The following is a 20,030-nucleotide window of genomic DNA, read 5'->3' on the forward strand; positions in this document are numbered from 1 at the left end:
ATACATCCCAGAACTGGGTTGATAGAACATATTGTAAGTAAAAGACACTTTACTCAAAAAACTAAATTATAAGAAAACAATCCAATTCAAATACACCAAACAAAAACTCAACGGAAAATGTAAATTGAGATTTACCTCAGATGGCCTGATTTTAATAAAGAAGCTGCTGCGTTTGTAAGAGATCTTGAGCACTTTTGGCCAAGGGAAACGGTTGATCCTCAGCTTGTCCTTGTAAACCATCAGACCACTAGAGCAAACCCCCAGCGTAATGTCCACTCCATCAAGATCCTGCATGCATAAAAACAGTTATGATTTTATATCAGCCTAACCCTGCACTTGCAATAAACTGACACTGGGAGGCAGAGTTTCTCAAAATATGGACAACATGGCATTTGAGGTCATGGAGTTTGAAATTATATTAATCCCTCCTTTTTTCTGAAAGGGGGCGGACATCAATTTTGTAATTAAAATCTGGATGAGGCTGATGTGATACAAGGATGCTGTTGCAAAATAATGACACAAAGAGAGTCAGTAAATCCTTGAACTATTACTAATACTTTGGTATTTTAGAATTCCCATGAAATACCTGCACCATCACTTTACCCACACAACACTAATCTAGAAAGGTAATACGTTTTAAACAAACGTACCTTAGCCTGGTGCAGGTCGACTCCATACATGGCGAGTTTCTTGGCATTTTCTAGAAACGACAGGTCTGCCTGAGCTGGACTCATTGACCTGGAAAACACAGACAATTACAATAATTTATTTAGTTTTTTTGTAAAAAGGGTATTTGCAGAATCATCCAGTTATATAGAACGCTGAAGATGCAGAGGTATTTGACAAATGTGTCAACTCAAAATTGCCATTGCGGTGTTGCTTCAATCACTGCCCATCCACTCTCATTACCTGTACGTGCGGTGCAGCTCCATCACCTTTTCCTCCAGCTCTTTGCTCTGTCCCGGAGCCAGACTCAGATCTTTAACATAATCTGCTCCATGGAGCTCTGGGTCATACTCTCCGAGCTCGGACTGGGCTGTGAAGGAGCCCAGCAGGGACAGTGTGACAAAGGAGCAAGGGAGAACACCGCGCATAATGTCCTTCCTCAGCTGGAGACACAGATAGTACCTGGAGAAGACGTGAAGGGAAAAAAACAAGCTTGTTTATGAAGCTGTGGAAACTTTTTCATGATAGACAACGTGAGATTTACTGTAGTGACAGGCTGACAGGCGTTTAGCTTAGCTTAAGGACTGGAAACAGGGGGAAACAGTTAGCCTGGCTAAGGTCAAATTTAAAAATAATGAAAACAAAAGTCGGCCTACCGGCACATCTAAAGCTCACTAGATAACATGTTATCAGAATGAGAATCAGAAAGGAGTTTATTGCAAAGTACGTTTTTCACCTACAAGGAATTTGCCTTGGTGTTCAGTGTGCACAATAGTTACAAAAAATAAACAATAAAGCAAAGTAAATAAATGGAACAATTACCATAAAATGATATGTCAGCAAATAACCAGAATTCCCAAAATTAACTATTCCTCTGACACTAGAGACATTCACCTGGTGAGGTCTTCAGTGAGCTGTGCTGGATCAGGAGGGTAGAACTTCACACCGAATGAAAACTCGTACACGGCACCTGAAACCTGTTTCCTGATCTCTTTGGTGGATTCCAACCATGTCTGCAGAAAATGTGGGGGGAAATTACTAACTGCTCACAGTCAAATTCAGTGTAAATATATGTTCATGCTTTTTTGGAGTGACTAAAACCCATACAAGTAAAAAGAGCAACCTACCTTGTTAGTTGGGGTTTCCATGGTGGTGAGGCCAAAGTAATCTCTCTCCAGCAGGTTGACATGGTCACACACCTTTGTTAGAAGTTCTTGGACTTTAGTATGTTTCTACATGAGAAAGAAAGGGAGATGGATATAGTCATCATAATCATATGAATCCTTAACTGGGGTGAAACACAAGACAACAAACTGTAATTTGGGAGGTCTCTTACATCAAGCTCACACTCAAACTGAGTGTCATCCAGTAAGGTGACTTTGCATTGCATGGTTTTCTGACGTTTGGAGCCTTTAGCCTCTTCTTCCTTCTTCTCAGTCTTCTTCTCTTTAACAGGCTTCTCCTTCTTCACCTCCTCCTTCGCCTTCTCCTCTCCTTTGGCTTCTTTCTCTTGTTCTGCTGGTTCGTCCTCCTTTTTCTCCGTGTCCTCCTCCTTCACTTCTTCCACAGCTTTGGGCTCCTTCTGGATTGCAGCCTCCTCCTTGTGTTCCTCTTGAGCCTGCTTGTACGAGTAAATCGCATAGTTACTTTCACTGAGCAAGCAGTGCACATCATGAAAAAATAATGAGGAAAAATATGTTTTCCTCTACTACAATGCAATCTGCTGCATGCATTTGTCTACATGAGAGCTTTTCCTCCTCAATTCTTACACACTCGTGATTAAAGGAGAGGGTATTTAATTGTCTTTCTTGCAAAGAATTAGAGGAAAAGATCGATAAAACCTTCAGATCTACTGGTTAAATGTGATGCTACAGCCAGCCGTCAGTTAGCTTATCATAAAAACTGGAAGAAATTGGAAACCGCAAACATGCCTCTGTCCAAAGATACCGTGTACCTGTGCCTTAAAAACTCACTAATTGCATTAACATGCTTTATCCATTGTTTTATCCGTACAAAAACCAGTGTAAGTGTAAAAACAATAGGGGGTGAAGTAAGGCAGTTCTTTGCCTGGAGCAGAAACCTCCTAGGATGTTGTTATCACAGTGGCACCCAGCGGGAAAGAGTCTGGCACATAAATCTCCATAAAACAGCAACTTTATACACTTTGGATTTTGTACTGATTACACAGACAAGAAGATAGAGATGGGTCTTTGTGCCGAGCTAAGCGGCTGTGGAGAATGGTATCAGTCTCCTCATCTAACGCGTGGCAAGAAAGCGAATAAGCTGTGTAATGTTAGTCAGTGTCACGCTCACCTGTGTCTCTGCACTGCTTATCGAGTGCTGATCAGGGGCCTGTTCAGTGTCTGGCTCGGTTTTAAGCTCGGGCTCCGGAGCTGCGATGGGTGCTTTCACCTGCTCCTCACTGGGCTCCTTCACCTCCTTCTTCCCTTTGTTTTTCCCCTTCTCTTTTTTCTTCCCTTTTTCCTCTTCCTTCTTTTGCTTTTCTACTGTCTTTTCCTCCTCCTTCTCTTTCTTCTTTACCTCTTCTTTTGCCTTGTCCTCCTCTTTCTTTTTAGGCTCCTCCTCTTTCTTTTTAGGCTCCTCTTCTTTCTTTTTTGACTCCTCTTCTTTCTTTTTAGCCTTCTCCTCTTTCGTTTTCTCCTCCTCCTTCTTGCTCTTTTCTTCTTCTTTCTTCTTTGCTTTTTCGGCCTCTCTTGCCTTTTCTTCCTCTTTCTTCTTTGCTTTTTCTTCTTCCCTCTTCTTCACCCTCTCTTCTTCCTCCGCTTTCCTCTTTGCTTTTTCCTCTTCCTTCTTCTTTACCTTATCATCTTTTTCTTTTTTCTTTGAAACCTTTTTCTCAACTTTTTCCTCTTCTTTACCCGCTTTCTTTCCGGCTTCTGCCCCCTTCTCTTTAACGTCGGCTGTGTTATTCTCTTCTTCTTCTTTTGTCTCCAATTTTTCCTCCTTCTTTTCTACAGTCTGCTGCTCTTTCTCCTCCTCCTTTTGCTCCTCTTTCTTCGTCACCTCCTCCTTTTGCTGCTCTTTCTTCGTCACCTCTTCCTTTTTCTCCTCGCCGTTTTTCACTTTCTCCTCATCTCTTTTCTCCAATTTCTTCTTGGCTTCTTTCTTTTTCTTTTTACTGCCCCTCTTCTCAACCTTTTCTTCCTGTTTCTCTTTCTCCTCTTTTTGTTCTTTTTCTTCCTTTTCTTTCACTTCTTTTACAACAGGTTTTTCCTCCTCTGCTTTATTTTCCTTCTCTTCAATTTTCACATCTTCCTCCTTTGCCTCCTCTTCCTTGTCAGCTTTTTCCTCTTTGTCTGCCTTTTCCTCCTTGGCTTTCTCTGCCTCAAACCCCTCTTCCTCAGAGCACTGTGAGCGGCGCTTGAGGAAAGAGGAGAAGAGGCGAGACAGGCCTTTGCCAGCAGAGGTGCGGGTACGAGGCTTCAGCTGCTCCTCTTCTGGGGAGGTAGCTACATCAGCAGGCCCAGGCTCAGCGGCCTGCTCCTGGGCCTTCTTGTTCGACTGCTCGGCCTCCGGCTCGGACGCCGCCGCCTCCGGCTTCTGCTTGTTTTCTGGTTCGGGCTCGGCACCGCTGGCTTTCTGCTTGCCCTCTGTGTCTGCCTCACTCACTGCACTTGCCTCTGTTGTCATGGTAGCCACTGGGAAGAGAAAAGAAGATATGGAGAGAGATGAAGAATGGTCACGGTGCTGTACAGAGAGCGACAGTGCACATCATGGCTATACTTGGAACACAACAAACAGGATTAGGAGCAGTGGACTGTCTATTAGCCTGTGTGGTCTAGGAAACATTACACTTCACTTTGCTATGAATGACAAGCTAATTCAATAGATGGATGCAAACTTTACTGGTAAAGAGTACTGTTGTCTATCACTTTAACACTAATGTTCATGGCCTATGATAACTAGAGCTGATACAATTAGTGCATTAATCAGCAACATTTCAAAACAAAATTATTTTCAAGCAAAACATTTACTGGTTATACATTTTCTCTGTTATATAATTGTGTAAGTAAATATATGTTAATTTATGATGGAAAAAGTAATTTGAGGATCTTGTGCTCTGAGATATTATGATGGTCACGACATTTTATACGTCAAACCATTAATAGATCCATGAAATATATGGTGATGATGTAAAAGAAAGAAAACCTATGATGCAGATGAATTAGTTTGTATGCATTATTCATTATTCTCACTAACAGCTGATGATCTAATCATGGGCAAATTGTACAATAAGTAATTTACATTGCTGCATTAAGTTCTCGTTATAGGAGAATAAAAGAGACTTATTCCATAAAACATGAATCAAACTGCCACCCACAGATTATATCCTCACTCACACACTTACACACACATACACAAACATCACTTCATCACACAATAGTCCTCCTTGTTGAAGAGTGTGTGTGTCTGCACGGAGTTCTGAGGCCAAGCTCACAATGCTGCCAATCACAGACTCATTAAATCTCACTGACACAAAGGAGGCATTCTGCTCTGGAGCTGCATATTAGCACCGTCTGGATCATCCTGGCTCTTCATCCCACACACGCCCATCATGCACAGGTCAACTAAGGCTCTCGGACTAGACGATATGACACTTACACCAGAAGATAATACAAAATGATACAAAAAATAATTTTAATTATTATTTATTGGTAGATTATGACTGCAGGATTGCTTTATCGGCATGTTCCTCAAAAAATACTTCTCCATTTCAAGCTGACTGCACAGTAGTTGCATTATAAATTACTTATTATTCATTTACTGTATGTGATTCAGTCATTAGAGCTGCAAAGACTAGTGAATTGATAAATCAGTCAATCAACAGGGAAAAAAATGGAACATTGATTCATCAATTTAAATATGAAGAATTCCTGTCTTTCCGTTTTATGTCACTATATATCTTACAAATTTGTCCAACCATCAGTTCAACACTCAAACTATGAAACTGGGAGGGACATTATTCATAATATTCTAATTTTTTATACAAAATGATTGAATCATTCATAAAGTATATAATGAGCAGATTAATCGATAATGTGGATAATTCTTAGTTTCCCCCTAACAGTCTAAGAATAAAGGCCTTGCCGTTTATTGAACATGACTTTGACTCACTAGTTTGGCAGCGAGTGGAGAGATCTGGTATATTTAGAAACTTCTAACCAGCTGATTCAATCACACACCTGACTGAAATACACTGCAGGTATTATGCAATCACACTACACCTCTCCTAAGTGAGACATATCAGTTACAGTGGCTCACATTGCAATCGATGCTTGTCTTCAATGAGACCGATCTGCATCCTGTCTGGATTAGGCGTTGTCTAATTGGTGACTAATGTTGCTGTGTTTGTCTCTTCCATATGTAGTTCAACTCAAGTCCCACCCTGCCTTGTATGGAGTGGGGGCGGGGAGATGCTAGACAGGCGGGCCAATCTTCCAGATGTACAGGGCCGTCCCAAAGGGTGCAGCATGGCCTTCTACGCCATACACATCCCACTGGCACTACAGGACAGCAGGAGGGGAGGAGGGGGTACACACACAGACCAAATCCTCTTTAGCCCTCCCATTGTTTGTGTCCAGTGACCAATAACTGTGCTGCACATTATAACTAATCCTGCCTACCCTTCCCCCCACAAGACCCCCCATAGGCCTATTCCCTAGGTCACCACACTCGCATATGTACGCACACACCGGCATGCATCAGTGCTCACGGGTTCCTCTGGGTCTTTTAATGCTCTGTCATCTCAATTGTGATTGTCAGAACACAGACATGCTCCTAATGGACCAGCTGAGCTTGTGTCTGCTGCCTCCTCCATTTTGTGTTGCCCATCTAACATCTCTGCTATCAGCCAGCTGAGCAGGACTTGCCTGCATCATGACAGATTGAGATCGGCAGACGGGACACAGGATCTCCAAAAAACAGTGTCAATCTCGCATAATATGATGCATATTTATGTTTTGCTGTGGCAGTAATTAGATGAAATAATGCTGTGCTGTAAGCAAAAAGCTCTCAATCCTACATAATTACTGTCTCTAATGAGCTAAATTATATATGAGGTAGGCCACCCTCTAGCAAGACTGATCTCACAAAGAGCTGCTGGATCAGGTGCAAAAGCCAGGGCTGGAGTTTAATCAGGATTTGATTTATTGTTTAGTGGCTTTAAATTTAATTTAGTGTCCCCAAAGTGAATCCATACTGATACTGGCTTGATGGATTGACTTAATTTTAGGAGATCAAATGATTTCTTTTCATTATTTCACATGCTTAAACAGCTTGAGCTCCAATTCATTAATTGTCCTCATTAAAATCAAGAAAAAAAAGTTATGAATAGATGCTAACCCGGTGACTGAACCGCTAGGCCAAAACTCACTCTAATTGCACACGAATCCCCAGTCTCCAGTTTCAAAGAGACATTTTCAGGAATTTGTCTACATACCAAATCTTTTTCTATAATTGGCCAGTGATGCTGCAGTGCGTGTTTGCGTGTGATGAAATGAGACAACAGGGCTGAATGGAGGAGAGCTTCCAGAGGAGGTGGAGGTATAGTATATAAATAGCTACAGTGCTCAGGGTGCAGGGAATCATTAGCCTTTACAGACAAGCTCATATCTATTTCTGTTCAACACGCATATGCACATGTGCATACATGTGTGCACAGCCACTAATCCACACGCCACTATGTCTTTAAGACAGCAGAGAAAGGTTTCATTCGTTTGGAGTGAATTCATGAAGTACTGGTCAATGGCTGACTAGTAAAATGAGTTCTACAATACTATTACCCTATAGGAGGACTCGGACAAAAAGAAAGCATGTTTCCTGGGTACTAAGAGAAGGCTTAAGGAATTAGAAGGAGTTTAGAGTTAATCATCCCCCAAGTGACCAAGTGAGATTATCTCCATCTATCTACCTGCCACAGTATCCATCTCACTCGGTATCAATCTCTCTTCCTCCACTCTGTCTCTCTCTCACTCTCTCTCTGTCTGTGTCTCGGGTCTGCCTCTCTGGGTGTGCGTGCATCTGTGTGTGGGTGGGAGACAGAGAGGCGAGCCTTGCAGAATGCACAGTGGCGATCAGCTGTGCTGATTCATGGTTTAATGTGGAGCCCCTCCTACCTGGCTGAAAATCAACAGAAATGAACTGAAAGCCAAGATGTCAGTCCTCTGGCCACATGGTGGCTCCTATTAACCTCTCTAAGTAAACACATGCCAACATACACGCCAACACGTGCCCCGGATAAACTGCTCAAATGTTCAGTTCATACACTCAAGTCTGCCCAGCAACACCATGAATAGGGCAGGCACTGAATATCTCAAGTCTTTAAAGAGTACATGTAATTCTTGTAAAATGTCAAATATTCTGCTTTCAATTATGGAGAGGCATATTTAGAGTGACTTAAAACTGATGAAACTTTGAATGCAGCTGTAATCGTGTATTCTGTGATACAATATCCCTGGAGTGTAGTGCGTGATACACTCCACAAAAAGGCATTGGGCTACAAAAGGTTTATTTTAGTCAAGTCCCCTGTGTAAACCGATCCCAAACCCAGTTCTTAACTGATCAATACACACAGATGGTCTGTGCGCCTGATGCTGTAACATGAACCGACATGGGAAAGAATGAAGTAGCTTGATTGATTTACTGGTTGCCCTGAAAGCATCTCCAACATCACCTCAGGCAAAACCCATTGAAAAAAATAGTACATGCGTACATTATAGAGCACATTATGAAATTTTCTTTTCTTTATATTGATACGCAAAATCCAGATCTGTGTCTTGATCCAGATCTTGGAGTCATTTTTTTAACGATTTAAAAGTAGTACAGGACCATTAATGGAATTAACTAGATTTAAATAAAATAATCCTGCAATTTGATTTAAGAAATATTTGTGGATATTATGTAGATTTTTTAGATGGCCTTTAAGCCAAGGCAAACCCAGACTCTTATCATTCATGGAGCAAGCAACCAAACGACTGTATGCGGAGCCTATTCCCTATTTAGCAATGCGCACACAACAGAGTAGTAGTCTAACTGCAGAGATGCATCATAACTCCCAAAAGAAGATTAACACCAGCAAGCTCTTCCGGGACCTCGGTGACCTCATGCTCACACAGCACACCCTAAAACATCCTTCAGCAGCTCTGTGTTCACAACACTGCTGATTCAGCAGCACAGGAGACCCCGAGCACCCGGGTCTTATCTCTGTCATTTTTTAACCTCTGTGTTTACTCGCGTTGCACTTGCCAGTCCTACGGCATTAGCGTCTCTCCCTCAGCCTTCCTCCTACGTCATATCTGCAGCGCTTCATAAAAGATTATCCTACTATAAATATCCAGCAGTATCATCAATGGAGATGAGGCTTATTGGATGAGTTTCTCTTAAGTGCGTTATGGGTTGCAAAGGAACGGACACACATTCACATATGCCGCCCTCCAGCAAAGATGGATATTTTTAACCCGTGTACTCCTCTCGTGGCGATTGCATAGCCATGTCAAGCGGAAAATTAAATCCAAAAGCACTGCCTCTCATCTCTGAAACGGCATGAAACAAAAAACATCTAAGCAGACACATTCTTGGAAGTACATCTAACACACCTCACATCTGAGAGCGAGAACACCCTGACATGGAGTGCATCATGTGGAGCAATAACTGTTCAACATAAGAATGAGATAGGGGATGATATTCATTTAGGATTATTTGTCTTACACATCATCTAGGCTATTATAATAGAACATTATAATAATGTTATCATCGGACTAATATGAATAATGTGAAGATGAAAAGAGAACAGAAAATATATTTGATTTTTCTTCAATTAGTCATCATTTATCATTGGATACCACAGTTTTTTAGCCATTTAATTCATAACATGATAAAGTAAAATTACAGCAATTTATTAAAGTGTAAGTCTGTTAAAGGCACTAACTGGACGCTCTCTTTTAGAAGACCGATAACTCGCATGCCCATTCATTTGTACAAAAACAAGTCACACATGAGGAAAACACACGGAGCACTTGTGATTCACGAGGATGTAGTAAGACAGCTGGGCTTAACTGTGCAAGAATATAGGCTATATCATTTTAATGTACCCTCACAAACCATCGTGTACACGTCGCATGGCGATGTTGCCTAAATACGAATTACATTTCCAACTTTTAAAAACAATTAAATCCTGCGAACAGTTGCGGGTCGACATCGAGCCAACGTGCCAGGGTATTTAAACAATCTGTGCATGAAAATGGCGCCGAATGTGCAACAAAACAAATAAACACTAACTCATCCGCACCGGCCGAGGAACACACGTCTGAAATGTGGCTTACCTACTCTAGGATTGGCATCAACGTGGAATGCAAACGGCGCAAAAATCCCCACAAAATCCTATATTCCGCACGTTTAGAGGAGAAACAATGTTGCGGAGCGACGCATGCTTTGTTGTGCTGAAGGTGTCCGATGCTCGTAAAGGGGTGGAGTCTCACACGGGGGACGCGAGTTGACCAACTAAGCGCCGAGCAGCGAGCCTCACAACCGCGTGGAGGTGGAGAAGGTGGAGGAGGTGGAGATGGACACAACTTTAATATAATGCTGTTTAGATGCGCACTTGGAACAAGGCTGTTAAAATGTGTGAAGATGCTGCAGAAATCCAACCTTAAAAAAAAATAATCCCCACTATAATCCATTCAAAGCTGAAGATAAAGTAGTTCAACTAGCATTTAACATTTAAAAAAAAAAAGAAGGCCTTTACATTGTCAAGTTCAGTCACAAATAATCACTATGTTGGTTCAATACATTATGCCTTGTTACAAATGTCCCAGACAGGCATGGAGTGAGGCGGGCCAGAGAGGGCAATCATTAACGCAGTGCAATGTCCAGTTACAGGAGGGAGGCAGAGAGTCCTGCCCAGTCTTTGAATGCACCAACCATGTGCATTCATCTGCACGGTATGAGGGTGGCGGGACTAACCTACCACCTGGAGCCAAGTGGTGAGGTAATAAAAGAGTCACAGTTTCAAACAACAGGTCCAACCTCAACCCTCTTAAAAATGAAACGCAAACCAGCACAAACGTACACACAAGCTGTCTTTACGGACCACGGCATGGTCCCCACCCATCTGCCTGACCCCATTAGGGCCATACGGCTCATAGGGAGAGGGGGGTGGGGGGTTGGACGTTCATTATTCTCACAGCCACACGGAGTAAGACGCCATCACTTTTGTCTCACAGAAAGTGTAAGTCATGAAGCACCACGGTGTCATGTCATTTCTGGGCAATTTATTTGAAGAAAATAAATCTTACCAGTACAAAGAGGGTTCCTTAAATATTGTCATAAAGTCCAAAAAGGGTATCAAGAAGCGAACAAGAGAAACAAAAATGTTCTCTCTTGCACAGTAACAGTCAGTATTACCGTTTTTTCCCCCTCTTTAGACTTTGATCACTTAACACAGTGATGACACATAAGCAGCACAAAAACTGCTGGTGTTAAACATTAACTGTAACACATCAACAGGAAGAATCCGAAGAATCTTCTACTTTCGGACACACTGTGTCGCCTCCGTTTTAGCTCGGGATGGAATGAGCAAGTCAGTTAGAAAACAGGGGAAGAGCGAGGGAGGGAAACAAAGACCACATGAACTACTCGCGTTGCCTTCAGTTGCTTAGGAACCCCTGCCCTGCCCTGTGTCTACTGCAAGGAGCAGGTGTTGAGCTAGACCCAGGAGAGGGGAGAAGAGACAGAAGAGAGAGGGAGGAGAAGAGGAGCAGCACTTACAGACACACTGTCCCTTGAGACCGTGACAGACTGAAACCACAGACTCCGAGACGACCCACTCGCTCAGTAGACACACCCAAAACACTGACGCACGCTTTCCGTTTCCCCTGTCACTCGCCGTCATTTGTTCAAAAGCACGGGCAAACACACATGGCGCTCTGCATTACTTCAGCTGAGTGCATGGGGGGTTATGTTTGTTTGGAACATCTTCATCCCTATCTGGCTCCCTCACTCAGTGATTTCATAACGTCCCATACCACTTCCACCAAATTCATTTGAGTTTCAACGCTGCATCTGGGCACGCATCGTACACACAGTGCCGCCTTGTCTCCTGTATCTTATGTAAAACAACTTGTGCTGCCTTGAAAAAGCTTTAAATATGAATTTTGAGTGCATGTGATGGAGGCACGGTTGCAGGGTTTTATTTGTGCTCAGGAGCTGAGCTCTCAAGAGCACTAACGGGATTGATGGTAACAGCACATCAATATTCATAGTGCAGCATTATGTTATGAAGAATTCATGAACTAGGAATGTTCCATGTTTCTGCTCCTATCTGCCAGCAGACGTGTTGCCCATCCTTCTAATCTAAGGCCAAGTTTGAACTCATACTTTCATGCACACCTTAGAGGATTTTAATTACACAGCATGATGTATCCTCAAAAGGGAAGCGCCAGGAAAGACATTATGTTTAATAGGGCAGGATAGCTTTCCAAAATAAACGTGTCATGGATTTTCTACAGCTGGCAAATACTTGCATTCAGAGACGATGCCAAGCGATGAGTTAGATTGGAAATGAAAAGCTTATATTAATATGCATGCACTTGGATGTCATCTGAGATCTCTTAAAAAGACGCCATTTCAAGCCCTGGAGCTCACAGTACGTTGAACAGATTGTGGTGGACATTCTAGGCCACCTAAGTACATGCTACACTGTGGTTGGTCATCTGACGCTGCTCTAAATGACCATGTTATCTAGGTTTACACTGCCACCTGGTGGACAGTTGAAAATTAATCAACTTTTCACATGTTTATCACATGTATATTATTTGGCCAGTTTGTGACATGTTTGTTCTAAAAAACTGCCCAAATATTTATTTCCCCAAGATTTCTCTACATATATTAAACATTGCACTGTTGTTACATACATATCTACAATATCTCCTCTACGCTTGCAAGTTACCAGTGCAATCTTGATATGCGGTAAATATGTGTACTTTGAGTCTGAGAATGAAATCACTCTATGGTTAAATATCAAATCAATAGTTCAACATTAATTATTTGTTGTGAGGGAGAGGGATTCCCCGCCAATAGTACATTACGCTAACGCAGCACTGTAGGGCATGCTGGGAGCATGTGTTCATGAGAGATAAAAATGACATGGTCACACTACCCCTCCCAAAACTAGTTCGGTCAGGGCACCAGCAGGTCAACAACAGCAGTGTACCATCAGTTCAGCAACTAAAGCTCCCATTGGGATTCCTTCACAGTCTATTTTTCACATCTGTTTGACACTGAACATTAACAATCTTTCATAAAATTCATATAAAATAGAGCATCCTCATTCCTCACTTTTTCCACACAAATAAAGAAAGAATCCTGTTAGAAAAGCATTTTCACCAGCAAATACATGCATGTAAAAGATAGAGTCTGCACCCAGATCCCATGTTGTGTGGCAAGTCAAAAAGAAATAGTCTCATGACTGATTACTTCATAGAATTATTGCATGGTGACATGCTTCTCTGCAGCTGAGAGCATTGTTGTTAAATTATAATTACACTTTGCATTACCTTTAAATCATATTGTGGTACATTGAGGTGGACTCAGTCATTAGTACATATATATTAGGCTAAAATAATTGTTACTCTGTATGTACTGTTCACACAACATCACTGCAATACCCTCCAAATGAGCCCAATATGCACTGGTTCAGTCTGATCATTATAGGGACAAGAACCCAGATGTCTTTGCTGGACTCTTAAATGGTGATTGGTACTCACATCCATGTTGAAGTTCATTGTTGATGGCGAGGACGACCCCGGACCAGGTCACAGAGAGGGGAAAGAGAGTGTCAGTTCAGTAAAAATACATATTTGATATACGTGACACAACACATAACAGAGAGTTTATACAATTCAGTCAAAAAGCTGGCAGCACACATAATGTAATGACTTCACACTGCACATAACAACTAACGTATCACATAACTGATGGGCCTGGAGCAAAACATTTGAAAGTATAGCATATAGCCTAGTAGCTAGCATCCAGAAACAGTGGATGTAACCAGGTTACAGTTGACCCAAATCAGTTGTTACAGTCAAAAATCATTCTGTTACCATGTATATTTCTACTTCTGTTGACAGCACAATTAACAGACGTTTAAATAAAATGGACATACCTACTGTGAGATAACTTACCTGCTCAGCTCTGGTGTCCTGTTTATGACAATTAAGCTAGGTATCTTTGGCTTTTAAAGTATTTGGGGCCCAGAGTCTCCGGCCTCCTGAAGGCAACTTTACAACCCCATTTTGGCAAACCTTTCTGATCATCTTTTTAACACGTACGCGCCAGACTAAAAGCAGACTAGGAGTCCCGCTTGTTATTGTCCAGGTAGGCTAACAGCGCAGACATCTCTGACCTCATCGTGTTTGACATAATCCCTCTAAATGCGGCGCGGTGAACTCTCAACGAACTGCCGGCGCGCGCACACGGGAAATGAAAAAACCCTTTCACAAGAAAAGGTGTGTAAAAAACAACAACAACAACAACAACAACAACAAGAGCAGCAGCAGCGTTCGTGTGGGCGAGTCATACCTGAGCAGGCGGGCGTCTCCTCTGTGCGTTTCCTACACCTTTAGTCCGTTGGCATGGTTCCGGTGTGCTTCCCTTCTGAACAAGTTGGAGGCTCTCGCGGACAGGTTTCCACGGAGAGGCGGTGTCGCAGCTACGATGACGAAGCGCCAAGTGGTGACGGGTGGAGATCAGAGGTGGGATCTCTGCTTAAAAGCCACTGGTGGAGGAAATGGGCTACTATTTTCCTCGCGTTAAAAGTAGCAGATACTCTGTCAAAAGGACCTAATGTAGCAAAAAAGTACTCATTATGCAGGATGAGCAATCTCATAATAATAATAATTATTATTATTATGATTATATATATAAAAATACATCACGTTTTTCTTGATATTTTGTAAGTCAAAAAAATAACTGCAAATTATATATTTAACATAAACGCATTTCATTTTTGGGAATCGAATGTATAGAATGGCATAATAATAAAAATGGAATTGACCTCAAAATGTAGGGCTTCTTTTTTTGGGGTAAAATCAATGCTCACAGTAGCCTATCTTACAAAATCAATTATACTTTTGGGTTTTCTCAATACAGGTGAATCGGGTGCAGTGTAGTCCCTGCAGCACAGTGGTTGTTAGTGGGTGAAGTAATCCAAAACTGAATCAACACGGATTGGTATGCACTTAAGAAGCCAAAGAATGGTGTTCATTTTGGGCACACAGGATTCCTTATCAAATGTCACCTCAGTGCGACACAGGTGCAGTGTTCCTGCCGTCTGTGTTTACCCAAATTATCTTCAGTATCAGGGTCTGGGCATCAGTTCAACTTCTAACAACCCTGTGCCAGTTTTAAAGTGACCGCACACACAAGCAGTCTCATATCACCAAAGTCTGTCCTCCTGTATGTTGGAGCCATTTCGGAAAACGTTTTCTAACTTTACTGGTGGCTCCACACGGGGGCGCTGTTGCGTTTGAGCGTGTGTGGCGGTCGAGTTGGAGGAAGAGACTCTTATTTAGATTTAGGTAGGTAACTCTTTGCAAGCAACAAAACACGAGCTCATTTCTAGAAATAGTTACAGGTTACAAGTGAAACAAGTAGCTCCTTAATAAATGCGGTCCCAGGATTAATAATTGATTTAAGGAGTAAGTGTTACTTCCTTATTAAATACATATTAAGTTATTATTTGTTGTGCTCCCCCAACATAAAGTCATGCGCCCTTTAAGTCCCTCTCATTTTAAAAATAATGTTTTGCTACTTCACTTGGATGTTGGTGCTTATGTTCGTAGATTCTGGATTTTTACAGAATCTACAAATATGTACAGTAGAAGAGTCATTTAAATATTTGTTTTTGGTTATTATTTTTTGTTGAAAAATGTAAATCAGACACAAAATATTATCTAAAAGGAGTATTTTTATGTTAAAATGTGTAGAGGATCTTTAAATAACATTATAAATTCATGGCCATAACTTTCAACTTGGGTGTCCCCCCTGCATCAAGTGTATAAGGCTGACACACAAGTCCTGTAGCTCCATCTGATGGCCTTGGATGTCTCCTCAAAAAGCAGTGTGAATTCCCAGAAGGTGCATCACACCTCCGTCTAGCAGCTGCCACAACTAGAACATCTGTCAACATCTGTCAACATCTGTGTTGCAGCCCAGTGGCCAGTGTTGATACTGCCCCAGATATAGGCGTTAAAGGTGTACTCCAACAATTAAGTAGAACACTTCAATACATTTAGGGGACTCACAAGTGCACTCGCCGACTTTTCACCCCTGTATACTAAATTCCTATACACTCCACACAAGCAATTCATTGGTGAGCTGAATAATACTCCTCATGATAAGTAAACTGAATGTCATGTATGATAATTGTGCACTGACTCAGGAAATACAATGCTATATAACAATTTACTTATCTATTGTATGTTTTTCATAGATAGGTAGAGAGACGCATGCAGTATTATTCTCACACTAAGGAAACCCCTCTTATCCATTATCGTGCCGAGCAGCCAGGTTCCACCCTGATTAATTTGAGACAACGAACTCCAGCCTTCTGGATGAAGATAAGAGCAACCGTCGCCAACACGAGTGTGTGGCCTGCTGAAGACTGTTGCCCCCTGTCGAACGTTTCTAGAATCAGGTCTTCTTGAGGTAAATGATGTAAGTACAACCGGACCCAGTTTACACTGAAAAGAAGACCCAGACACTTTAATTCTATCTGCATGATACCACAAACACATTTGATCAGACTATAAATTATTTTGGATGTCTCCACTGGTTTTATCAATAGGGTGATAATATGATCATTGATTTAAACACAGCACCCGATGAAGTGATCTATATGAAATACCAAGGCTGTAATTATATTATATATTTGGGGGACACATCCCCAATAATCAAAGATGCTCAACATGCCCCCCCCCCCCCCCCCCACACACACACAGAATAAATGTATTTTATATAAGAATAAGATGAAAGGAGAGGGAAAAAGAGAAGGAGATGACTGGAGAGGAGGATGATAGGAGAAAATGATAAGAGAGCAGAGCAAACGTCCCACCGGCCCCAGTTTAGTTGTAAGCTAATACAAACAATCATTTGTTAAACCTTGGCCACAATATCTAGACTATGGTTGTACTAATCCGTAATCGCTGTCATTACATACAATGATATACAATGAAAACACAATAAAAAACTTGTACATCATTTGAACAGGAAGTGAGTTTTGGGATTTGGTCCCCCGATGTTTACGTCATGGTTACGGCCTTGAGCAACAATGGAGCGGAGGTAGTATCAGTCCCACTGAGAGCCGCGCAACGCGCACGCATTATGTTGGAGCAGGAAGGACGCGGAGCCGGCAACACGACCACAGGACCAGACACAGGACCACACTGAAGTTATGACCGGAATATGGCTGAGAAGGGGCCCTTTTTAACCTCGTGTATTATTTTCTACCTGTCGATCGGCGCCGCGATATTCCAGATTCTCGAAGAGCCAAACTGGAAATCCGCCAGAGATGACTTTATCCTGCAGAAGGAGAACATTTTGAAGAACCATGCCTGCTTGACAGAAGAGGGTCTGGATGAGATTTTGGAGGTACGGGTCCTGTTTTTGTTTTTTGACAGTAAGGCACACAAACAACAAAAACAGCTGTTAAAAGTCTAGAAAACATGTATCCTTTCTGTGAGTAACTTTGCGGTGATTGAACAGCGACTATAGGAGCTGAGCTCACATCAACTCATAAAGTGATTGGATTGAAGAAATAAAGTTAAAACACTTTGACAGATGTGTCTTTTCTTAGATTGTACTTCTAGAGTGAATTCGAGGCGACACTGAAAGGAAGGGAAGCTCGTCGCCTTTTACATGTCGGGACACCGCACAACCGGTTTTTCCTGATTAAGAACAACGAGCATCAATCAATGTGGTCGAGGCGGATCACGTGACAAGAAAACGACTAAAATGCGGTTGGTTGAAATGTTCGCGTCTGTTAAAGCGACGGAATGTCGCGAACATGATTCAAACTTCACCTTCTGTGTGCCGAGCGTGAAGGCGCACGTCTCCCTCCACCTCACATATTTGCGCAAGGTGTGCCCGGTTATTATCATGGCTGCAAGAGTTGTGAATGATCCGTTTATGAATAAGCCACAATAAACCGGTTTCAGTGCGTGTGTTATTATAGTTGTAGGCCTTGTAGTTTGTGTTTTATTGAGACTGCGGTGCGTTCACTGTCGTAGATCGTGTCAGAGGCTGCGGGCCGAGGTGTGACCATCACCGGAGACAGACACCGCAACTCGTGGGACTGGGCCAACTCTGTCATCTTCGCCGCCACCATCGTCACCACCATAGGTATGTGTGCCATCGACAGTATGGTTTTCGTTTAATGTGAATTGATTTAATTAAACACAAGTTATTTATTATTTCGTTATTTTTTTAGAGTATAATTGTAGTCGTTTCATAAATCTATTTATCTAATATAAAATACAGAAAAAAAGCTTAATACCACGTTGTTAAAAGGTTAATGATTTATTAATGCTATAAACATGAGTCAAAAATAATGAGTAACTAAATTCAGTAACTGCTCATTTGACGGCTCCATAGATGAACAAAGAGAAACTCTGCAGGTGATGTTCATTTAGAATGAATGGGTTTGTAAATTAATTATTTGCAAGTGATCAAACTGGTTTCAAGCCAAATCATATCCTCATTGCTTTATTGAGCATCCGTGTTTTATTAATTAATTACTTATTAACCTCTATAAAACATTTGTTCTTCTTGTTATACAGGTTATGGCAACGTTGCTCCCAAGACCAAAGGTGGCCGGGTGTTTTGCATCCTGTATGGTCTGTGTGGGATCCCCCTGTGTCTGGTATGGATAAGTGAACTGGGCTCATTCTTTGGGGAGCGGGCCAAACGTCTGTCCCAGGTTCTGATCCGTAAAGGCGTTTCAGTGGTAAGAATCTGACGGAAAGCTGGTATTTGTCTGAAATCAATACTGTATTAAAAGGAAAGTCCATCCAGTTATTTTGACATAAAGCTGCTATGTTTCTTTCCCCCCCTTTCTGTCAGAAAAAGGTCCAGTTAACCTGTACGGCCTTATTCCTGTTATGGGGGCTGTTGGTGCACCTGGTGATCCCCCCGTTTGTTTTCATGTCTATGGAAGGATGGAGCTACCTGGACGGCCTCTACTTCTCTTTCATCACTCTCACAACAGTTGGTTTTGGCGATTATGTGGCAGGTGCGTTTGATTCATGGCATAACGTGAGTTATTTCAGACAGTTAGTATTAGTGAGTTCCTTTGGTATTAATACCACGCCGGTGCAATCGACTCTCGTTTCAGGTGTCAATCCGAACATGGACTACCCCAGACTGTACAGAGTGTTTGCAGAGCTGTGGATCTACATGGGCCTGGCCTGGCTGTCTCTGTTCTTCAGCTGGAACGTCCACATGGTCGTGAAAGCTCACAAGGTCCTAAAGAAAAGGAGACACAGGCACAGACACTTCTACGACGAGGAGCCCGAGCCCGTAGAGGAGAAGCCCACCACGCAAGGACGGCCGTCCATTATCGACATCTTCAACTTCATGTCGGAGAAGGACGATGACTACAGCACTGTCATCAAAGAGATCGGCAGCGCTGCGAACACGAGAAAGTCGGTGGACAACATAAACCGCTCCAAGAGCTGCAGCGACATCTTGGGCACCAACATCCAGACCCTGGATCACTCGCCTCGGCACCGGCGCATGATCAGCATCAGTGAAGTGTTCATTAACGCACAGCCAGAAAGCAAACAAGAGGGGCGTCCTATAATACAAGAAAGCAACGAAGACCCCGGAGCTGCAGAATGTCCGAGGATGGATGAGGAGGCGAATGCGGACAGTCGTGCGCTTGATTTAGAGACTCATGGTATCTTCTTCACCGCAGCGACCAAAGACGCTACGGAAGAGGAGAGTGTGCAGCATCCGGGTGGCGGGGGGTCTAGGTTTATCATATCCAAGGTTGTGGAGCAAGATCTTTTAATGGATAATGATGAAAAAGGATAAAATATATTTTATGTACAGCTTCCAACACTTTAACAAAAAGTATGGAATTAGTCAGGCTGTGTGGTGTGAAGGAGTTTTACATGAATAATATTATGAATACTGTTATGAATGAAGAAAACAAACATGAATAATCTCCTGCTTTAACACGACAGACACACACAATCAGCCGGTGACTGTAGCGGGTAAAACATCACTCTCATTTGAAAAACTGCAAATTCAGATTTTATTATTTCCATCCCACATCCCTCCGAATCGTT

The 20,030-nt window shown here is 42.2% G+C and overlaps 2 protein-coding genes across 3 annotated transcripts in view; one reads left to right on the forward strand and one right to left on the reverse strand.

Moving 5' to 3' along the window:
* Positions 1-13,816, reverse strand: part of LOC311024936 (uncharacterized protein) — a 30,646-nt gene extending 16,830 nt beyond the window's left edge. The window contains exons 1-8 of one of the 2 annotated variants that reach the window (XM_084027549.1): positions 13,449-13,816; positions 2,980-4,325; positions 2,003-2,287; positions 1,794-1,898; positions 1,561-1,679; positions 910-1,128; positions 651-738; positions 136-288 (exon numbers count right to left, since the gene is read on the reverse strand). In XM_084027549.1, the coding sequence (XP_083883675.1) occupies positions 136-288; positions 651-738; positions 910-1,128; positions 1,561-1,679; positions 1,794-1,898; positions 2,003-2,287; positions 2,980-4,317 (2,307 nt within the window). In that variant the 5' untranslated portion in view covers positions 4,318-4,325; positions 13,449-13,816. Of the gene's footprint in view, positions 1-135; positions 289-650; positions 739-909; positions 1,129-1,560; positions 1,680-1,793; positions 1,899-2,002; positions 2,288-2,979; positions 4,326-10,011; positions 10,165-13,448 lie in introns of those variants that run through there. The other variant, XM_084027548.1, reaches the window with a different exon arrangement.
* Positions 13,817-17,026: 3,210 nt separating this feature from the next.
* On the forward strand, positions 17,027-19,781 carry LOC311024937 (potassium channel subfamily K member 5-like). Its single transcript, XM_084027550.1, has 5 exons — positions 17,027-17,331; positions 17,970-18,081; positions 18,519-18,685; positions 18,802-18,970; positions 19,073-19,781. The coding sequence occupies exons 1-5, from the start codon at positions 17,146-17,148 to the stop codon at positions 19,771-19,773; spliced, it is 1,335 nt and encodes a 444-aa protein (XP_083883676.1). The 5' UTR covers positions 17,027-17,145; the 3' UTR covers positions 19,774-19,781.
* Positions 19,782-20,030: the final 249 nt, after the last annotated feature.

This window comes from Eutrigla gurnardus (genome assembly GCF_963514095.1).
Source record: "Eutrigla gurnardus genome assembly, chromosome: 14".
Classification (NCBI taxonomy): domain Eukaryota; kingdom Metazoa; phylum Chordata; class Actinopteri; order Perciformes; family Triglidae; genus Eutrigla; species Eutrigla gurnardus.

What these genes read in the sequence shown, in the direction of transcription:
- LOC311024937 (XM_084027550.1), top strand. Translation starts at nt 17,146, where the DNA reads ATGGCTGAGAAGGGGCCCTTTTTAACCTCGTGTATTATTTTCTACCTG. An exon ending in TCCGTAAAGGCGTTTCAGTG is followed by an intron (nt 18,686 to 18,801) that starts GTAAGAATCTGA and finishes CCTTTCTGTCAG; the next exon opens with AAAAAGGTCCAGTTAACCTG. An exon ending in TTTTGGCGATTATGTGGCAG is followed by an intron (nt 18,971 to 19,072) that starts GTGCGTTTGATT and finishes CTCTCGTTTCAG; the next exon opens with GTGTCAATCCGAACATGGAC.